Source organism: Rhinatrema bivittatum, chromosome 7, assembly GCF_901001135.1.
Source record: "Rhinatrema bivittatum chromosome 7, aRhiBiv1.1, whole genome shotgun sequence".
NCBI classification, from domain to species: Eukaryota; Metazoa; Chordata; class Amphibia; order Gymnophiona; family Rhinatrematidae; genus Rhinatrema; species Rhinatrema bivittatum.
Window position 1 is genome coordinate 170,042,215 of NC_042621.1, and position 17,534 is coordinate 170,059,748.

The window sequence follows — 17,534 nt, forward strand, 5'->3', positions numbered from 1 at the left end:
TTTTTTTGTATACAGTATATATGTAGAAGGTTCAAAATATACCTTAACTGGTCTGGTGGTTCAGTGGCAGCATTTCACTTCGCCATGCAGATAATCTGGGTTTGATTTCCATGCCAGGACTCTGCTTCCGGGTCAGCCAGGGCTGGGGGTGCTGTGTTCTTCTGATGTAATCACTTGCTACTCCTGTCTCCTCATTTATCTTCCTCTCTTCCCCCCCACCTACCTCCCCCTCCCCCCACCCCCTAGTAGGCACTCCTGGTGGAAGGGCGCTGCCCTTAAAGAGCCCAATTTTATAGCATAGCACTTTGGACTGACAGATGGACTTCGGCCATAATTTTCAAAATCAACTTGCATGCATAAGTCTACTTTAAAAATTAGCGCAAACCATTGCGCAGCATACACGCACATTTATGCCAACATGGGAATAAATGAAAATGTTCACGTACACATTTCACCATGTACTTTTGATTTTAGAAAGTACATGCGTAAATGGTTTTCCTGCCCTAACTCTGCCCCTGAGAATGCCTCTTTCAAATACATGTAAAAGTACATGTTCTCCTTTCAGCTAACTGATTTCTCTCTCCACTGTCAAATCTTAATTTAAAAATCAGATTTCCTCCTTTGCTTTTAGATGTTTTCCATTCTCCTGTTTTTGCACAGTCTGGTATTCAAATTCTTAGTCAACCTCTTTCTTTTCACCCTCCTCTTGCCAGTACTTCTCACAGTGTCTGTAAGATGTTTTATAATTTTGTTTTGTCATTAAAGATGCTATATAAAATAAAATTGCATTGTACCATCTAATATGCAGACTTCATGTAAAAATAGTTATCTCTGATAGCAAACTGAAGTTCCCTGTACGTACCAGGATCAGTCCAGACTGCTGGGGTTATGCCTCCCTTCCAGCAGATGGAGTCAGAGAGAAAACTGAAAAGCACCACCCACATAACCCAGGGTGCCACCTGCGATCCCTCAGTATTTTCTCTGACTCCAGCAGATTGAGAGGCATACCCTGCGGTCCTGATCTCGGTTTTGTTTTGGGGCTCTGCCCCACCAGGTTTGACTACCTCAAAAAAAAAAAAAAAAAAAAAAAAAGTTTTTGCAGTACAGCTTCAGAGCCTGTGACTGGATCATTAAAAAAAAAAAAAAAAAGACTGTCAACAGTAATTTATTCTCTTTTCATGTTTACTCAAGCAGCCAGTGACAGGCAGGCATGGCAGGGCTTGGCCCTGCCTTTCTTTCCCGGAAGGTTTTTTAAGTTTGACCCGGTGAGCAGAGGGGGAGGATTTATCGGTGGGCCGGTCACTCTCCCCCTCCCTCAGAGATTTAATTAACTTAGCTTGTCTTTATCTTGCACTCTCCTGCTTAGCCGCGCCTGCCAGCACTGCCACGCCTGCCAACACAGACCATGCCTAGGGGGACGGCATGCAGCTCCTGTGGAGAGCCGGGGCTCCGGCTCTCCCGCGAAGGCCTCTGCTCCCGGTGTCTCCCCGGGGGCAAGGGGCCTTTGCAGCACGGCAGTTCGCCATGGGGGGCAGCCATTTCGTGGCGCAGGCGGTCGCGAGGAGACCATGAGGCAGGGGGGCAGGGGCCTAGCTCGCTTCCGATTAACGCAGGAGCGGCGACCATTTTGTCCGCCTCCGGGGATGCTGATGACTCGGAGGAGGGAGGGGATCTCCCTCCTCCACTGACCCCACCGCGCGGTTTGCCGGCCGAACCAGCTCCTCCGGGTAAGGCCTCAGGGGGGGGGTCCTTAAAGCGACGGCAACCTTTTTCGTCAAAATGTATCTTACTACTGCATAAAGCTTATTTAGAGGCAGAGTCTGAGTGGGATGTTCAGTCTCCCCTCCCAGCCAAGATCCCGAGGGATTCGGGGGGGGGGGGGGAGGGGGGGGTGGTAACTTGCCAGTTGGGTTGCCTGATCTAGTGGACCAGGTGGATCCGGGTTCTCAGGATCCTTTCTCCCTGGACGATAAGGACGATAACGTCACTCTGGTGGAGGGTGATGACCCACAGGCCCTACGGCTGTTCCATAGGGAAGAACTGGAACATTTAATCTTACATGTGCTGCAGGAGCTGGAACTCCCACTATCTCAGAAATCGTCGGATTTGTCTACGGGGGATGCAGCATTAGCGGGACTTCGCGACATGCCACAGACGTTCCCCTTTCACCCGAAACTTTCACAGATTGTGTCTCGGGAGTGGGAGACCCCGGAGGCTTCCTTGAGGGTCACCAGAGCCATGGAAAAGTTATACCTGCTCTCTGTTGAGACACTTGATCTCCTTAAGGTTCCCAAGGTGGACTCCGCAGTCACAGCCATAGCCAAGCACACTACTATTCCGGTGACTGGAGGCACAGCGCTGAAGGACCTTCAGGATAGGAAGTTGGAGGTGTTGCTCAAGCGCATTTTTTAAGTATCCGCCCTGGGAGTACGAGCGGCTGTATGCAGTAGCCTTATGCAGCGGGCTTTGCTTCGATGGGTTCAGCAAATGTTGACAGCCCAAGACCTTCCCCCTGGGGAGACTGAGCAGGAGGCTCGCATGGAATCCGCTGTCGCCTATACGGCTGATGCCCTCTATGATCTCCTTCGGACCTCGGCACACACTATGTCTTCGGCGGTATCTGCGCGTCGCCTGCTATGGCTCCGGAACTGGTCTGCGGATGCCTCCTCTAAATCCCAACTCAGCTCCTTCCCTTTTTGGGGTAAGTTGTTGTTTGGTGATGAGCTGGAATAACTTATCAAGGCCCTAGCTGCCAGAGGACAAGCCCAGGGCGGCCCGCTCTCCTGGTAACTACCAAGGCCATTTCAGGGGACAGCGTCGTTTTTGGCCAAATAGGGGGGCTTCGAGCTATACCCCTCGACAATCAGCTTCGAGGGCGCAGTCTTGGTCATTGCGGCAGGTGGCCTCAGCGAGCCGGATCCCATGCCTTCGCCAACAACAGCAAGCCTGCACAATGAAGGGACGCCGACCCATTCCTCTATCCCGAACATCGGGGGTCGGCTGTCCCACTTTTACGAGGAATGGGTCCAAATTACTTCCGATCAGTGGGTACTAGATATTATAAGTCATGGTTATGCTTTGGATTTTGCTCGTCCCCTCCGGGATGTTTTCCTGATGTCACCTTGCGGGCCACCGTGCAAGCAACAGGTGGTCCTTCAGACTCTAGAGCACTTGAAGGTGCTGGGAGCCATCACGCCGGTTCCTCCGTCGGAGCACCGGACCGGTCGATACTCTATCTATTTTGTGGTACCAAAGAAGGATGGGACCTTTCGCCCGACTTTGGATCTAAAGCAGGTCAACAAAGCATTGCGGGTGCCTCACTTTCGTATGGAAACGTTGCGGCGGTCTACAAAGGAGAGTTTTTGGCTTCTTTGGATCTGACTGAGGCATATCTTCACATAGGGATCCAGGAACACCACCAGCGGTTTCTCAAGTTCATGATTCTGGAACAACACTATCAGTTTTGTGCCCTACCCTTTGGCCTGGCGACCACTCCTCGCGTATTTACCAAGGTGTTGGTGGTCGTAGCGGCGAGTTTAGGTCGGGAAGGAATTCTGGTGCATCCCTATCTGGACAATTGGCTTATTCGGGCGAAATCGGAGCAGCTCTGCCACGCGGCGGTCCGTTTGGTTGTGTGTCTACAGTCTCTGGGCTGGGTTGTCAACTATGCCAAGAGCCAGCCGATCCCCACTCAGGTAATAGAGTTCTTGGGGGCTCGATTCGATACGTTGGCGGGCAGAGTCTCCTTACCCCTCGATCGCATGGACAGGTTGATGTCCCAGGTGCGGCGTCTGCTCTCTCTCCCCCCTCCCCAGTGGTGTGGGATTATTTGCAGGTTCTTGGATATATGGCGTCTACCCTGGAGCTAGTCCCTTGGGCCTTCGCACACTTAAGACCGTTGCAGAGGGCGCTGCTCTTGCTTTGGGACCCCAAGTCTGTGGAGTACTAGATCCCCTTGCCTCTGACCGAACTGGCTAGGTCCAGTCTGTCCTGGTGGCTCAATCCGGATCACCTCCTGAAGGGGGTCTACCTCGAGAGTCCCCAATGGATAGTAGTAACGACCGATGCCAGCCTCTCCGGTTGGAGAGCAGTGTGCCGGTCGAGGTCGGCTCAGGGCCTTTGGACTCCGTGTCAGGCACAGTGGTCCATCAACAGGTTGGAGACCAGAGCGGTCCGACTAGCTCTACAACACTTCTTACCTCTGTTACGCAACAAGGCGGTACGGATTCTTTCCGACAGTGCGACTACGGTGGCCTACATAAACAGACAAGGGGGCACCAGAAGTCGTCCCGTGTCCGAGGCCGATGAAATGGGCAGAGCGCCACCTCGACCAGATTGCGGCGTCTCACATCGCCCGCATCGACAACGCCCAGGCGGACTTCCTCAGCCGACAACAATTGGATCCCGGGTAATGGGAATTGTCGGAGGAAGCGATTGAGCATGATATTATGACGATGGGGGACCCCTCACCTAGACCTGATGGCGACTCGTCGGAACGCAAAAGTGGCTCGCTTCTTCAGTCGCAGGCGAGACCACGGGTCCGAAGGGGTGGATGCTCTGGTTCTTCCTTGGCCGCCACACGTCCTTCTCTGTGTTTCCTCCATGGCCGCTGATCGGAAAGGTATTGTGTCGCATAGAGTCTCACCAGAGCCCAGTAATTCTAGTGGCACCTGAGTGGGCCTGAAGGCCGTGGTTTGCCGATCTGATCAACCTAGCAGCGGACGGTCCGCTGTGTTTGTCACCTACCCAACCTGCTGCGGCAGGATCCAGTATTTTTAGAGCAGGCACATTGATTCTGTTTAGCAGCCTGGCTTATGAAAGGAGGCTGTTAAGAAGGAAGGGTTACTCGGCGGCAGTTATTTCTACTCTTCTCCGAGCTCGAAAAACTTCTATGTCGCTTACCTATGTCCAGGTTTGGAAAGTCTTTGATTCCTGGTGCCAGGGGTTCAGTTTGTCCCCTCGACAGGCCACTATCGTTCAAATCCTGTCATTTTTACAGGACGGGTTACGAAAGGGTCTGTCTTACAGTTCGCTCCGGGTTCAGGTTTCGGCCTTGCGCAGCCTCCGTGGTAAAATTGATGATAGTTCCATAGCGGCTCATCCAGATGTGATACGGTTTTTGAAAGGGGCCAAGCACTTGAAACCGCCGGTGCGAGCGGTTTGTCCGTCTTGGAGTTTTAACTTGGTCCTTCGGTCTCTTTGCAGATCACCTTTTGAGCCATTGAAGCGAGCGACGCTTAAGGACTTGACGCTTAAAGCGGTGTTTCTCGTGGCTATTTGTTCGGCTAGATGGGTCTCCGAGCTTCAAGCCCTGTCCTGTCAAGAGCCTTTTCTGCGTATTTCTGGTTCTGGTATCTCTCTTCGTACGGTACCTTCCTTTATGCCCAAGGTAGTTTCGGCTTTTCATGTCAATCAATCCATCGAGTTACCGGCATTTTCTGCTGAGGATGGGGATCTGCAGAGGTTGGATGTCCATAGGGTCCTATTGCGCTACTTGGAGGTTAGTAATCTGTTTCGATTGTTGGATCACCTCTTCGTCTTGTGGAGCGGTCCTAAGAAAAAGGCTTCTAAAACTGTCGCCCGATGGTTGAAGGACGCTATTGCTTCCGCCTATGTATGTTGCGGGCGCCCGGTGCCGGACGGTCTAAAAGCGCATTCTCTTCGGTCTCAGGCGGCTTCATGGGCAGAAAGCCAGTGTGTCTCGCCACAAGAGATCTGTCGGGCGGCCACGTGGAAATCCTTGCACACGTTTGCTAAAGCATTACCGGTTGGATGTGAAGGATCCAACCGTGGATTCCTTTGGTGACAGTGTGCTTCGCACGGGACTCTCCAGATCCCACCCCATTTAGGGTAACTTGGGTACATCCCAGCAGTCTGGACTGATCTGGTATGTACAGGGAAAGGAAAATTAGTTCTTACCTGTTAATTTTCATTCCTGTAGTACCAAGGATCAGTCCAGACGCCCGCCCGTACACAGGAGAGTCCAATCAGCTGTTCATATTTTCTCGAAAGGTTGTACCGCAGGTCCATTCTTTATCTTGAGCGGCCTACCTTGTTCTTCTTACCAGTTCATGTTTTCTTCATTCATTGAGCAGGTTTAGTTTTAACTTGATCTAGTCACTGGTTGCAAAGCGTATTTACGCATGATGTTTTTTATCTTACACAAAAGTTTTTCTATAGTAATGGTCATTCATTCTGCTTTGATATCCATAATACTGAGGGATCGCAGGTGGCACCCCGGGTTATGTGGGTGGTGCTTTTCAGTTTTCTCTCTGACTCCATCTGCTGGAAGGGAGGCATAACCCCAGCAGTCTGGACTGATCCTTGGCACTACAGGAACAAAAATTAACAGGTAAAAACTAATTTTCCTTTAAGTGGACTTGTTACATTCTTCTGGAAGCTCATAGGCAGCTGTGCTCTTTGCTGTGTTTACCCTAGGTTTTAATTTAATTCATTTCTCTCATCAAGATTTTCTATTCTGTGTTTAAATGAAAGCGTGGAACCTCACCAGACACCAACATAAAGTAATGACCCTTCTCCTGCCTTGGGGGAAAATTGACAGTTTAATTTATTTTGCTGAACTGCTTTCATCCAGTGAGAGTGTTATAGGAAAATTGGTCCTTACCTGCTAATTTTTGTTCCTGTAGTACCACAGATCAGTCCAGACTTCTAGGTTTTGCCTCCCCTCAAGCAAATGGAGACATAGAAAGTTGTACTGACACTGACACTTAACACGAGGTGCCACCTGCAGTCCCTCAGTATTGATCTGTATCCAAGCTCAAAAATAGTTTGGTATTTGTTTCTAACATCCCCTGAACGAGCAGGGGAAGTGGAAAAACTGGAACAGATAACTGCACCTACACACAACCCTGTGTAGGACTAAAAACACCTGTGCCATTCTTCAGAATGATTACAAAAAACAGATCGAGCAGATCTTCCCTCCAGTGGGCAGAACTCTGGACTGATCCGTGGTACTACAAGAACAAAAATTAGCAGGTAAGAACCAATTTTCCTTTCCCTGTATGTACCCAAATCGGTCCAGAGTCCTGGGATGTACCAAAGCTTCCCTAACCGGGGTGGGACTGTGAGAGTCCCACTCGTAGTACACTTTCACTAAAGCCCATGGCTTCTGGAGCCTGGACAAAGTGCCTGGCGAAAGTGTGTAAAGATTTCCAAGTAGCCGCCCTGCAGATCTCTTGCATTGAAACTTGCTGACACTCTGCCCAGGAGGCTACCTGGGAACGGGTAGAATGCGCCCTTAGCCCCTCAAGGACAGAGCGACCCTGACAGATATGCGCAGAGCTAATAGCCTCTTTGAGCCACCTCGCAATCTTGGCCCTTGATGCTTTATGCCCCTTTTTGTGCTCCAAAGCACAAAAAAATGATCTGACAAGCGGAAACTGTTCGTGATCTTCAGGTATTGCAGCAACTCTTACTTGCAGTGCCGAAGGATCCACCGTTGGAAAGGATGGGAGCCGCATATGTGCTCTTAAGGACTACATTAAGGTTCCAAGAGGGACATGGATTCCTAAGCGGAGGATGTAAATGTTGTGCTCCCTGGAGAAAACACACCACATCTGGATGAGCAGCTAAGGTAGAGCCCCGCACCTTGCCTCGCAGACAGCCTAGGGCTGCCACCTGAACTCGGAGGGAATTGAAGGATAAACCTGTGACCAAACAATTTTGCATAAAAGCAAGAATGTGAACCATCAAGGCTCGCAAAGGATTTACTCCTTGCTCCATGCACCAGGCCTCAAACACTCTCCATACCCTCACATAAGCTAAGGAGGGTGGAAGTCTTCCTGGACTGTAAGAGAGTAGTGATAACCCCACCTTAGTAACCTTTATCTCTCAAATGCTACTTCTCAAAAGTCAAGCTGCTAGACAAAAGCAAGCCGCCTGATCTGAAAATATGAGGCCTTGATGCAGAAGATTCGGCAGATGAGCTAGCCATACTGGAGCACCCAATGCTAGGTTGATTGTCTGCAAACCAAGGACATCTCTGACATTCTGGTGCCATGAGAATCACATCTCCTGGATGAACCTCTATGCACTGCAAGATCTTGCCCACCAGTGGCCAAGGCAGAAACGCACACAGTAGGGCATCTTTCGGCCAAGGTAGAACTAAGGCATCTACTCCCTCCACTCCTCATTCTCTCCTTCGAATGAAGAACTGTGGGGTCTTGGAATTTCGGTAAGTCGCCATTAGATCCATGCATGGCGTGCCCCACTTGCGTCTGATGAAGGACATCACCTCTTCTTACAGCTCCCACTCTCTGGGGGTTGAGTTGCTGTTGGCTGAGAAAATCCACTTACACGTTGTCCATGCCCACTATGTGAGAGGCCACTAGCAGTGCCAGATACTGTTCTACCCAGCTGATGACATCCCGGGTTTCCTGAGCCATTGCTCGACTCTTGGTGCCACTCTGTCAATTTATGTAAGCCACTGTCATCGCGTTGTCAGACAACACGCTCACCGGCTTCCCCCTCGCCAGGGGCAGAAACGTCTATAGGGCCAAACATACAGCTCTCGTCTCTAGGCGATTGATGGACCATAGAGCCTCTTTTATTGACCACTAGCCCTGAAAGGACTGGTTCTGACACACTGCTCCCTCACCGGAAAGACTGGCATCGGTGGTGATGATCGTCCAGACTGGGATATCGAGGTTCACCCCTCATCTCAACTACTCCGGAAGGAGCTATCACGAGAGACTAGACCTGGCAACCTCCGTAAGCAGGAAAGGCAGTTGAAACTGCTCTGACAACGGGGCCCAGCAGGATAGTAAGGCAGACTGTAATGGCTTCATATGAGCAAAAGCTCATGGAACCTACTCCAAAATGGAAGCCATAGACCCGAGAACTTGTAAGTAATCCCAAACCTTGGGCACTTGCTTCTCCAACAATCCGCGGACATCAGCTTGAAACTTGGAAATCTGCTCTTCGGTGAGGAAAACATTCCCCGCCTTTGTATAGAAACGCATCCCCAGGAATTCCAATGTCTGGGAAGGGAAAAGGTGACTCTTGGACAAATTGCCTATGGTCTTTGGGATGGATAGTCATCGGAGGACCAAATCCACTGCCTCCCGACAAAGAGATTCTAACTTTACTTGAATCAAGCAGTCATCCAGATAGGGGAGAACTAAGACCACGTCCTTATGGAGGACTACAGCCACCATGACTATCACCTTGGTGAAGGTCCTGGGTGCCGTTGCCAGCCCGAAGGGCAGAGCACAAAACTGAAAATGTTCCCCCAGAACCACGAATCTCAGGTATCTTTGGTCCGGCCGGATGCCTATATGTAAGTACGCTTCGGTTAAATCCAGAGATGCCAGGAATTCTCCCTTGTACACCCAGGCAATCACTGAGCGTAGAGTCTCCATTCAAAAACAAAGAACCTTTAGAACCACGTTCACCTTTTTCAAATCAAGAATTGGACAAAATGGCCACCGTTCCCGCGCTCAGTGGGAAGGGGTTGCCCACTGGCTGCCTTGCTGCAGAGAGCCTTCCAGGCTCATGACACCTGGCCGAAGTAGTTTTCACCTTCCCAAAGGTGTGCTTTCCTTCGGAGAGAAACACCGGGAGTATCGGCCCTCGTGGGAGAGATGCATGCTCTCGTCTCCACACAGTACAGCACGGCCCACATGGCATTGCAAACGTGGCGCCAAGCCGCAGCAAAAAAAAAACAAAGACCTCTGGAGGAACTGGAACTAAAAGAAGAGCTTCCCGACCTGCAATGAAAGATTCCAGGCAAGCGAGCCAATCCACGGCAACCCCTTCTTTCACTTTAGACTCTTCCCTTTTTTTTTTTTTTTTTTTTTTTTTTTTTTAACAAAACCTTTAAAGCAAGGAATCAAAGACAGGTAGCACTTCCCTTGACAGAAGACCGGCAGCAGGCTCTGTTCTTCCTTCAGGATGAAGGAACTGAAACCTCCAGCTTTCAACCCTGTCCTGCAAGAAGGGACCAAGCAATCAAGGGTCCCCAACTCCCTTGTTGTCCACCTCACAAACCAGGAGGGATGGCCCCACTGGGACCTACCATCCCCCTGGGAGGCAAGCCAAACTGGCATTTGAGGTTTCTCTTTTTTTTTTTTTTTATCTCAGGCTGCAGGATTTGGACCCCCATCATCTGCAGGTGGCCCTCGTGTTAAGTGTCCGGGTCAGTAAAGCTTTCTCTGTCTCCCGTCTGCTAGAGGGGAGGCAAAACCCAGGAGTTTGGACTGATCTGGGTACATACAGGGAACACAAGATTAGACCACAACCCAAAGACTTGTTGCAGCATTTTCCAGATGTGTAGAAGAGATCACTGTGAGTTGAAAACACTAATAAAACACTTTTTAAAACATTTAAATTAAATGTAACCCCGGATGTAATCTATGAGGCTTTTTGTGTCTGTCTAGACAGTTTTTCAAAATCTCTATATAGGTTACTAATGTCTATTATGATTGTTATTGAGAGAGGGTTTATTTGAGAAGAATAGTAATTCAGCTGATGCAAAAATATTAGATATAAAACAGGAAGGTGACCTTTGCTGCTCAGCACATACAGCCTAAGACATTGGGTGCATCAGTGTTAGAGCACTATAGAGAGTAGTAATGAGATTACTGTTGGTGTCTATCTGCTAAAGACCTTGTTTATTAGACCAAAAGTCATGCCTTCTCCCTGGTAATACTTATACAATTGTTAGTGAAGTCAAATTCTGTAATTTGAAACAGTCTTTATAAAAAAAAACAAACATCTTCTAAGCCATCACGTCATCTGAGATATAAAAAAAAATTGGGAACAAGTTCATTTGATCTCTGTTGATGGTCATCTTTATGATTAATTCTCTTGTGCCATGACTAATGCTTTGGCATCTGGCTATCTTTGGAATTGAGTGTAATTAATAACATTTCATGGTGATCTGCTTTACTCACATAAAAATTAACCTAAACATATGACTCTGGATGACCAGTAACTGAATTCACTGATTAGTTTGGAGTGAGGTGTCTTTTTGGCTGAGTTAAAGCACTTGTGTTTTAATCGAACCAAATGTGGTTAAGCATCTGCAATCTTTAACTATCTTAACAATCCTTTTGTGATGCATTTGCATGTCTGCATGACTTTCAGGTCACCTGCTCTCAGTTGCAAAGTGTAAAATCTTTTTCCTTAGATACTGTACAAAAGTTTGTCTGTCATATAAAGCGCAGCCTGAGTTAATTAATTTTTATCATGCTGCAAAAGAGAAACAGTGATTTTTATCTAACAAAGGTTGGAATTCATAGGTCATGCTAACAGAACCCAAAAGTGTCATTTTTATAAAAGTTACTCAAGTTATACATGTGTTTTGGGTTTTGTTTTGTTTTTGTTTGGTTTTTTTTAACAGTGATTTAGTGTTTGGGTTTTTTTTAATTGTACTTAGATACAAAAAACATTTGTCAAATAAGTTGGACAAGTGTATGTAAAAAGTGTGACACATTTCACTGGTTATATTCCACTATGAGCATGGGATTCTGTAATTGAGACTTAGATAAGATAAACAGATGATACAGAGGTTAGTGGCTAGCAGGTCTCTGAGCATTAATGCTTCAGGCCATGAGTCATAAAGAGATTAATGGTGTTGAGGGGCATCACTGTTTGTCTGCCAGATGCAGAGGGCAAGTAGCAGGTGCTGCATTCTCTGAGTACCACTTACACACCTGGCCAAACAGTAGAACTGCAGTTTTAGAAAAGGAGAGGCACACAGTTTTTATGCCTCACCACCTGGCTAAAGATCAGCCATTACAGGAGGAGCATCTTGGAACGCAAACAGAAAATATGTGAAGAGGAATTACCAATTTTCTGAAAGCAAAGATGCATGAATTATTTCCTTAACTACTTTATGGGGCTTTTCTTGACATTTTTAAGACTGTTAGTGGTAGTTCTCCATTTCTGTGGTTCTAGTTTATCAAAGATAATGCACCACTTGTATCTGATATACAAAACAGATTCACTTTACCCTTATTTTTAAAAATTGCTTTTAATATCAAATGGACAGCATTGAATGACCAGTCATTACAATTGGAGAAAGAGAGTGAGGTGAGAGGATTGCACAAGAAGTTTGGGGAGGAAGGAGAGTGAGGGTAGTAAGAGGCTGGGGAATGAAGAAAATGGCAAAGAATAAAAGTAAGCAAAAAAAAAAAAGGGCAAATTTAAAGTAAAAAAAAAAAATTATTTTGGATTGCAGAAAATTAAAAAAAACAAATTTTTAATAGGAAAATTGGATCCTTGCTTGTATGTTCTCTGCAAAATGGGTAGATCATCACACGGATCCAAGATGTGGAAAACTCTGGATGTGCTATATAAAGTCCTGCTGGTGCTTGCAGGCATATGGCATTATTGAGCCAGCTTCCTAATGACAGTATAGTACTTGGGAAATGCCTTCTGATATTTCTGCCAGTGGATTAGCTCTTGTGAGCTTTATTTGCACAAAGTATGGTACCAAATCCACTGGAGAAGCAAGTTCTGTGTTGTCACAGATCTTTAATGAATCTGGTCACTTGTGCTTGATTTCATACCATTTGGACAGTAATCAATACTGTGAGACTCTTCTTAAGCCATGTTACAATAGTTGTATGTCCCAAGAATTGATTGTCATTCTTCTAGTTTACGTTACACATTGCTCACCTGGAACAAGCGGTTATCCTAAAACAATTGAAACCATGTTTTAATTGTGGTACCTGTACTTTGAGATTTCTGATTAAGAGGTTATATGCTGTCAAAGGACTAATGTACAGTAATGACCTAAATGACTTCATTTTTATTTTTTTGATGATTTCAGGAAATAAAAAAGTTTGTTAAAGATGTTTCTGAAAAGATCAAGAAAACCCGAGACAAGTATGGCATTAATGACAATGGCACAACTGAGGTAATACATTACAAGGCTTTCATAAACATCTTGTAGAAGAAAATATTTTGAAAATGTGACTTTCATTGCTTGTCATTTTTCTGCTTTTTAAATCTTCCTTGCTTTTCTAGCCTCGTGTATTATATCAATTGGATAGAATCACGCCAAGCCAATTAGAGAAATTTCTGGAGACTTGTAGGGACAAATACATGAGGTACGTATGCTATTTTTTAGTTTGAAGATGTAAGCAATATGTGTATGCTATTCTTTCATTTAAATTTCTTCTGTAGCGGCAGTTATACCCTTAAAAAAAAAAAAAAGGTAATGGGGTAACCTGCATGGAGCGGAAGTTGCAACCCTAAACATCTGGATGGGCCATTTTAGTTTTTATTTGATGTCATTTATTATGTTACTGTATATGTTACTCTGGTTGTGACAGAGATAAGTGATAATTCATCGGCTAGCTCTGCTCTGGGGGCTTTTGTGCCTTCTACTCTGAGTTATTTCTTGCCCTTCAAAGGAAGTAAAAAGAGAAAAATGGTATCAAGTGTTGGAATGAGGGCACTCTGAACCTGAAGAACTGTGTAAGAGGCTGAGTCAGCACTTCCTTCGCTTGTAGTAAGTGGAGCTGTGGTAATCTTTGCTCGGCATTCCCTCTCTGTTTCTACAACAAAAAGAAGCCCTGCATTTTTTGTCCATTTGTAAAGCAGTTTCAATACAATCTGAGAGAAGTACTACTCACTTTTTATAGTTTGGCTTTAGTCCCTATTTTCTATTACTCCCCTCCCACCAATTTCTCATACGTGCACTCTCCTCTGACCATTGTATCAGAACCACAGATTGGAAGAGGGTTGGCCAGGAAGACTTTGCATTCAGTTATAGCTGCAGAGAACTGGTGGCTTTCCTTATTCCTGAACTCTTAATTCATCAGGCTGATCTGAGTTGAGTTGTCAGCACAGCCAAGAGAGCCAGTGCTGTTGCTAACATCAAATAACATATGAAAAAAGTTAACCTTTGCTGCTTACTGTTAATGCTTTATCTTAAGCACTGTTTAAATGGGCCGACCTGCAATACTTTGGAGACATGAATTCGAGTTTCTTGTCTGACAGGACTGTCAGAGAGCAGGTGCATCATGAAGGCAACATGCTCAATTTCTCTTTGACATCCGGTGCTGCAGCAGCAAGGTTATGAACCTTGTGGTGTTTTCATTATAGATCTTGTAGAAATTCTGTTCTTTAATTTTTCCCTCCCCCCCCCCCCCCAAATGAATAGATTTAGGGAAAAGACCTATCTCTGACCCGAACCAAACACTGTACTAGAAATCAGGATTTCAAGAAGCCAGGTTGTTGGAGGAACTAGCCACCAATACAGAGGAGTGGGTTGAAATCCTGGTATTAACCAATGCCACAGAGTTTATCCACAGCATGCTTAGTCAGATGGCATTGAAAATTGTATTCAGCTTGGATTGAAAACTGGAATCCATGTTAAGTAATGTTAGTCTACTGGTGGAGATGGTCCTGGACCTTACCATCCAGACATAATGATGTTGAAACTTATATAGGGGAATGGGAAAACTTGATGACAGCCATTTAAGGAAGATGGAGACCCTCAAATGGGAAGCTGCCTTTCTGACTGATCACCACGAAGATCTGGAAAACTGAAACAGGTGGAATAATCTGAGGGTTGTGGGTGACTCTGGCAATACTGAGAGATCCCACTTCGTTTTTTCTCTGCCAGGATACATATTTTCCTGATGATGTGAATGAAAATGAATGTGATTAAGTTGAATCAGGCCCATAGGATTTTAGCCCCAGCTTCTATAGAGGGAAGCTGCCCCAGGGCAATCATGCTGGTCCTTTACTTTCAAGAGCAAGTTAAGTTTGTGGATTCATCAAATGAGGTGGGCGGGAGTTCTGTGTTAAAGTCAGTTTTCCTATTACCAGGATTTCCATTAGAATTGCAAATATAAAGTATGACATTCAACAAAGCAAAGAGGGTTTTTGATGGACCTTAACACATTCTGTAAGACTTCCATCTTTATGGGGGCAGCAGAGGTGCAAAGACTTATGCAAGGCCCAACAGTCCAAAGAATGCAGAGCCTGGGCTGGGTTAAGGAGCTTTGACCATTCCAAATTATCTTCCGCTCTTGCTCCCTGCAAGATAGTGGAGGGGCTGAATAGAGTGTCTTTTTTTTTTTTTTTCTTCTCTGCTCTATGGGCTTCAGCCTCTGCCTCACCCAATCCAACCCCTCTTGTCCCTTGCAGGATGCCTTTTAGGGGAGGGACTGGAGCAGGAAGTAGAGGGCTAGTCTCTGCTGAATAAGATTCCTTGTGCAAGCTCTGTGTGCCTATAGCTAGAAAAAGGGAGAGTGCTGGGGTAGGTCCTAGGGTTGGGGAAGGGGAAGAATGCTGAGGTAGAGTTTGGAGATTGAGGAGAGAATTCTGTGGTCTTCCTGGAAGTGGGAGAAGATAGAGAATGTGTGTGGGAGGGTGTGAAGTGGAAGGGAGAATGTTGATGTATGCATCCCCTCCCCTGATCCACACCAAATCTCAGGGTGACCACAACTTAAGGTCCCAGGTTTGGCATTTGCAGAGAGGTGACTGAGCGAGGAAAGGGGTTAAAAGGAGGGTTTGCTGTTTCTGGCTACATACAAACATCATGCATTGGAAAAGTAACCAGGTTTGGACCTATCCTCCAAACTAGGGTAAGTTTTGAAGAAAAATAGATTGAGTTGGAAAACTAACCAGCTATAAAGGAGAAAATACAGTTGACAAGAATATTGGACTTGTGGCAAACAGAGAAATCTAGTGAGAGACCAGCAGTGAAAAATATTTAGAAAGCAAGCTAGTGGGTTAGCCAGATGTCTGAAGAATGGGGTCAGGGCTTTAGCTAACAGGAGCTACAGACCTTGCAGTAAGGTTGTTGCTGTGAGAGTCAAGGTTTAGTGCTGTTATGGTATGCAAAGATGCTAGGTGTGTTTTGGCAGGGTTTTGCAGTGCATTACAATGTGCCTGGTAGAAAGCAGAGTTGCTTACCTGTAACAGGTTTTCTCACAGGACAGCAGGATGTTAGTCCTCACATATGGGTGACATCATCAGGATGGAGCCCAATCACAGAACACTTTTGTCAAAGTTTCTAGAACTTTGACTGGCACCTATTGGGCATGACCAGCAATGCACTGACCCTGCATCCAGCAGGGGTCCCCCTTCAGTCTAGTCTTATAGTAAAAAGTATGTGCGAAAAATAAAATAAAATGTAAACAAAACCCAACTCCGCAGGGTGGTGGGGTGAGGTAAGCAACTCTGCTTTCTCACAGGACAAGCAGGATGGTAGTCCTCACATAGGTGAGTACCGAGCTGAGGATGCCCGAGGTATGCACGAAATGCAACAGGCACAACAACAGGGGTGGAAATTTGGTTAGGAGGGCATCATGAACCCTGAACAGGTCGGTGGAAGGGTGTTGGGGAGTTAAACTGAAAACAAGTTGCATAGAACAGACTGGCCAAAGATGGAATCTTGCCTGCCAGTCTTATCTAAGCAATAATGGGCTGTGAAGGAATGGAGAGAACTCCAGGTAGCAGCTTTACAAATATCAGCAAGCAGCACCAAACGGAGATGCGCTACTGATGTCATCATGGCCCTGACAGAGTGTGCTTTTACACAGTCTTGCAGCGGAATGCCTGCTTGCTGGTAGCAAAAATAAATGCAGTCCGTTAACCAGGAGGAGAGGGTCTGCTTTCCCACAGGATTTCCCAATTTGATGGAATCGAAAGAAACCCAATTGAGTGGATTTCCTGTGGGCCGACGTGCGGTCCATATAGAAGGCTAGAGCACGTTTGCAGTCCAAAGAATGCAGAGCCTATCTCCTGGGTTTGCATGGGGCCTGGGAAAAAAGGTAGGTAGGATAATAGATTGGTTAATATGAAATTCCGACACTACCTTCGGAAAAATTTAGGGTGAGTGTGGAGCACTACCCTGTCATGCAGAATTTTAGTGTAAGGGCGGGTAGGTAACTAATGCCTGCAATTCACTAACTCTGCATATGGACATGATAGCGAGAAGGAACACTACTTTCCACGTGAGATCACAGGAGTGGAGAGGCTCAAACGGAGGTTTCATGAGCTGTCCCAAAACCACATTAAGGTCCCAAGCAGGGGCCGGAGGGTGCAGAGAAGGTTTTAAGTGGAGCAAGCCTCTCATAAAGCACGTTACTAAGGGTTGTGTCGAAATAGGAACATCCCCACACCTTTATGAAATGCGGCTACCGCGCTGATATGCACCCTGATGGAGGAAGTTTTCATGCCTGCCTCCGACAAGTGCCAGAGATAGTCCAGAAACTTCACCGTGGAACAAGTGAAGGGGTCTAAGGACATAGAGGTGCACCATACGGTAAACCTCTTCCATTTGGAACGGTAAGACCTTCTCGTGGAAAGCTTTCGTGAAGCTACCATGACTCGGGACACCGACTCTGAAAGGTTAAGAGGTTGGAGTATTAACCTTTCAACATCCAGGCAGTCAGCGATAGGGCCTGGAGGTTGGGCTGGCGCAGTGGAAGTGGAGGGTATGCATAGAGGAGACTGCTGGCCCACGAGAGGGTGAAAGCGTCTCACTGTTGTGATTGGTGGCTGCGAGTGAGGGAGCAGACGTTTTCTACTTTGCGGTTGTGAAGTGA

General features: G+C 46.6%; 1 protein-coding gene across 3 annotated transcripts in view; it reads left to right on the plus strand.

The window, feature by feature from the left end:
- POLR3A (RNA polymerase III subunit A) overlaps positions 1–17,534 on the plus strand; it is a 222,880-nt gene that overhangs the window by 168,794 nt on the left and 36,552 nt on the right. For all 3 annotated transcript variants that reach the window (XM_029609511.1, XM_029609509.1, XM_029609510.1), the window contains 2 exons: positions 12,797–12,883; positions 12,994–13,076. In XM_029609511.1, coding sequence (XP_029465371.1) covers positions 12,797–12,883; positions 12,994–13,076 — 170 coding nt within the window. The remainder of the gene's footprint in view (positions 1–12,796; positions 12,884–12,993; positions 13,077–17,534) is intronic.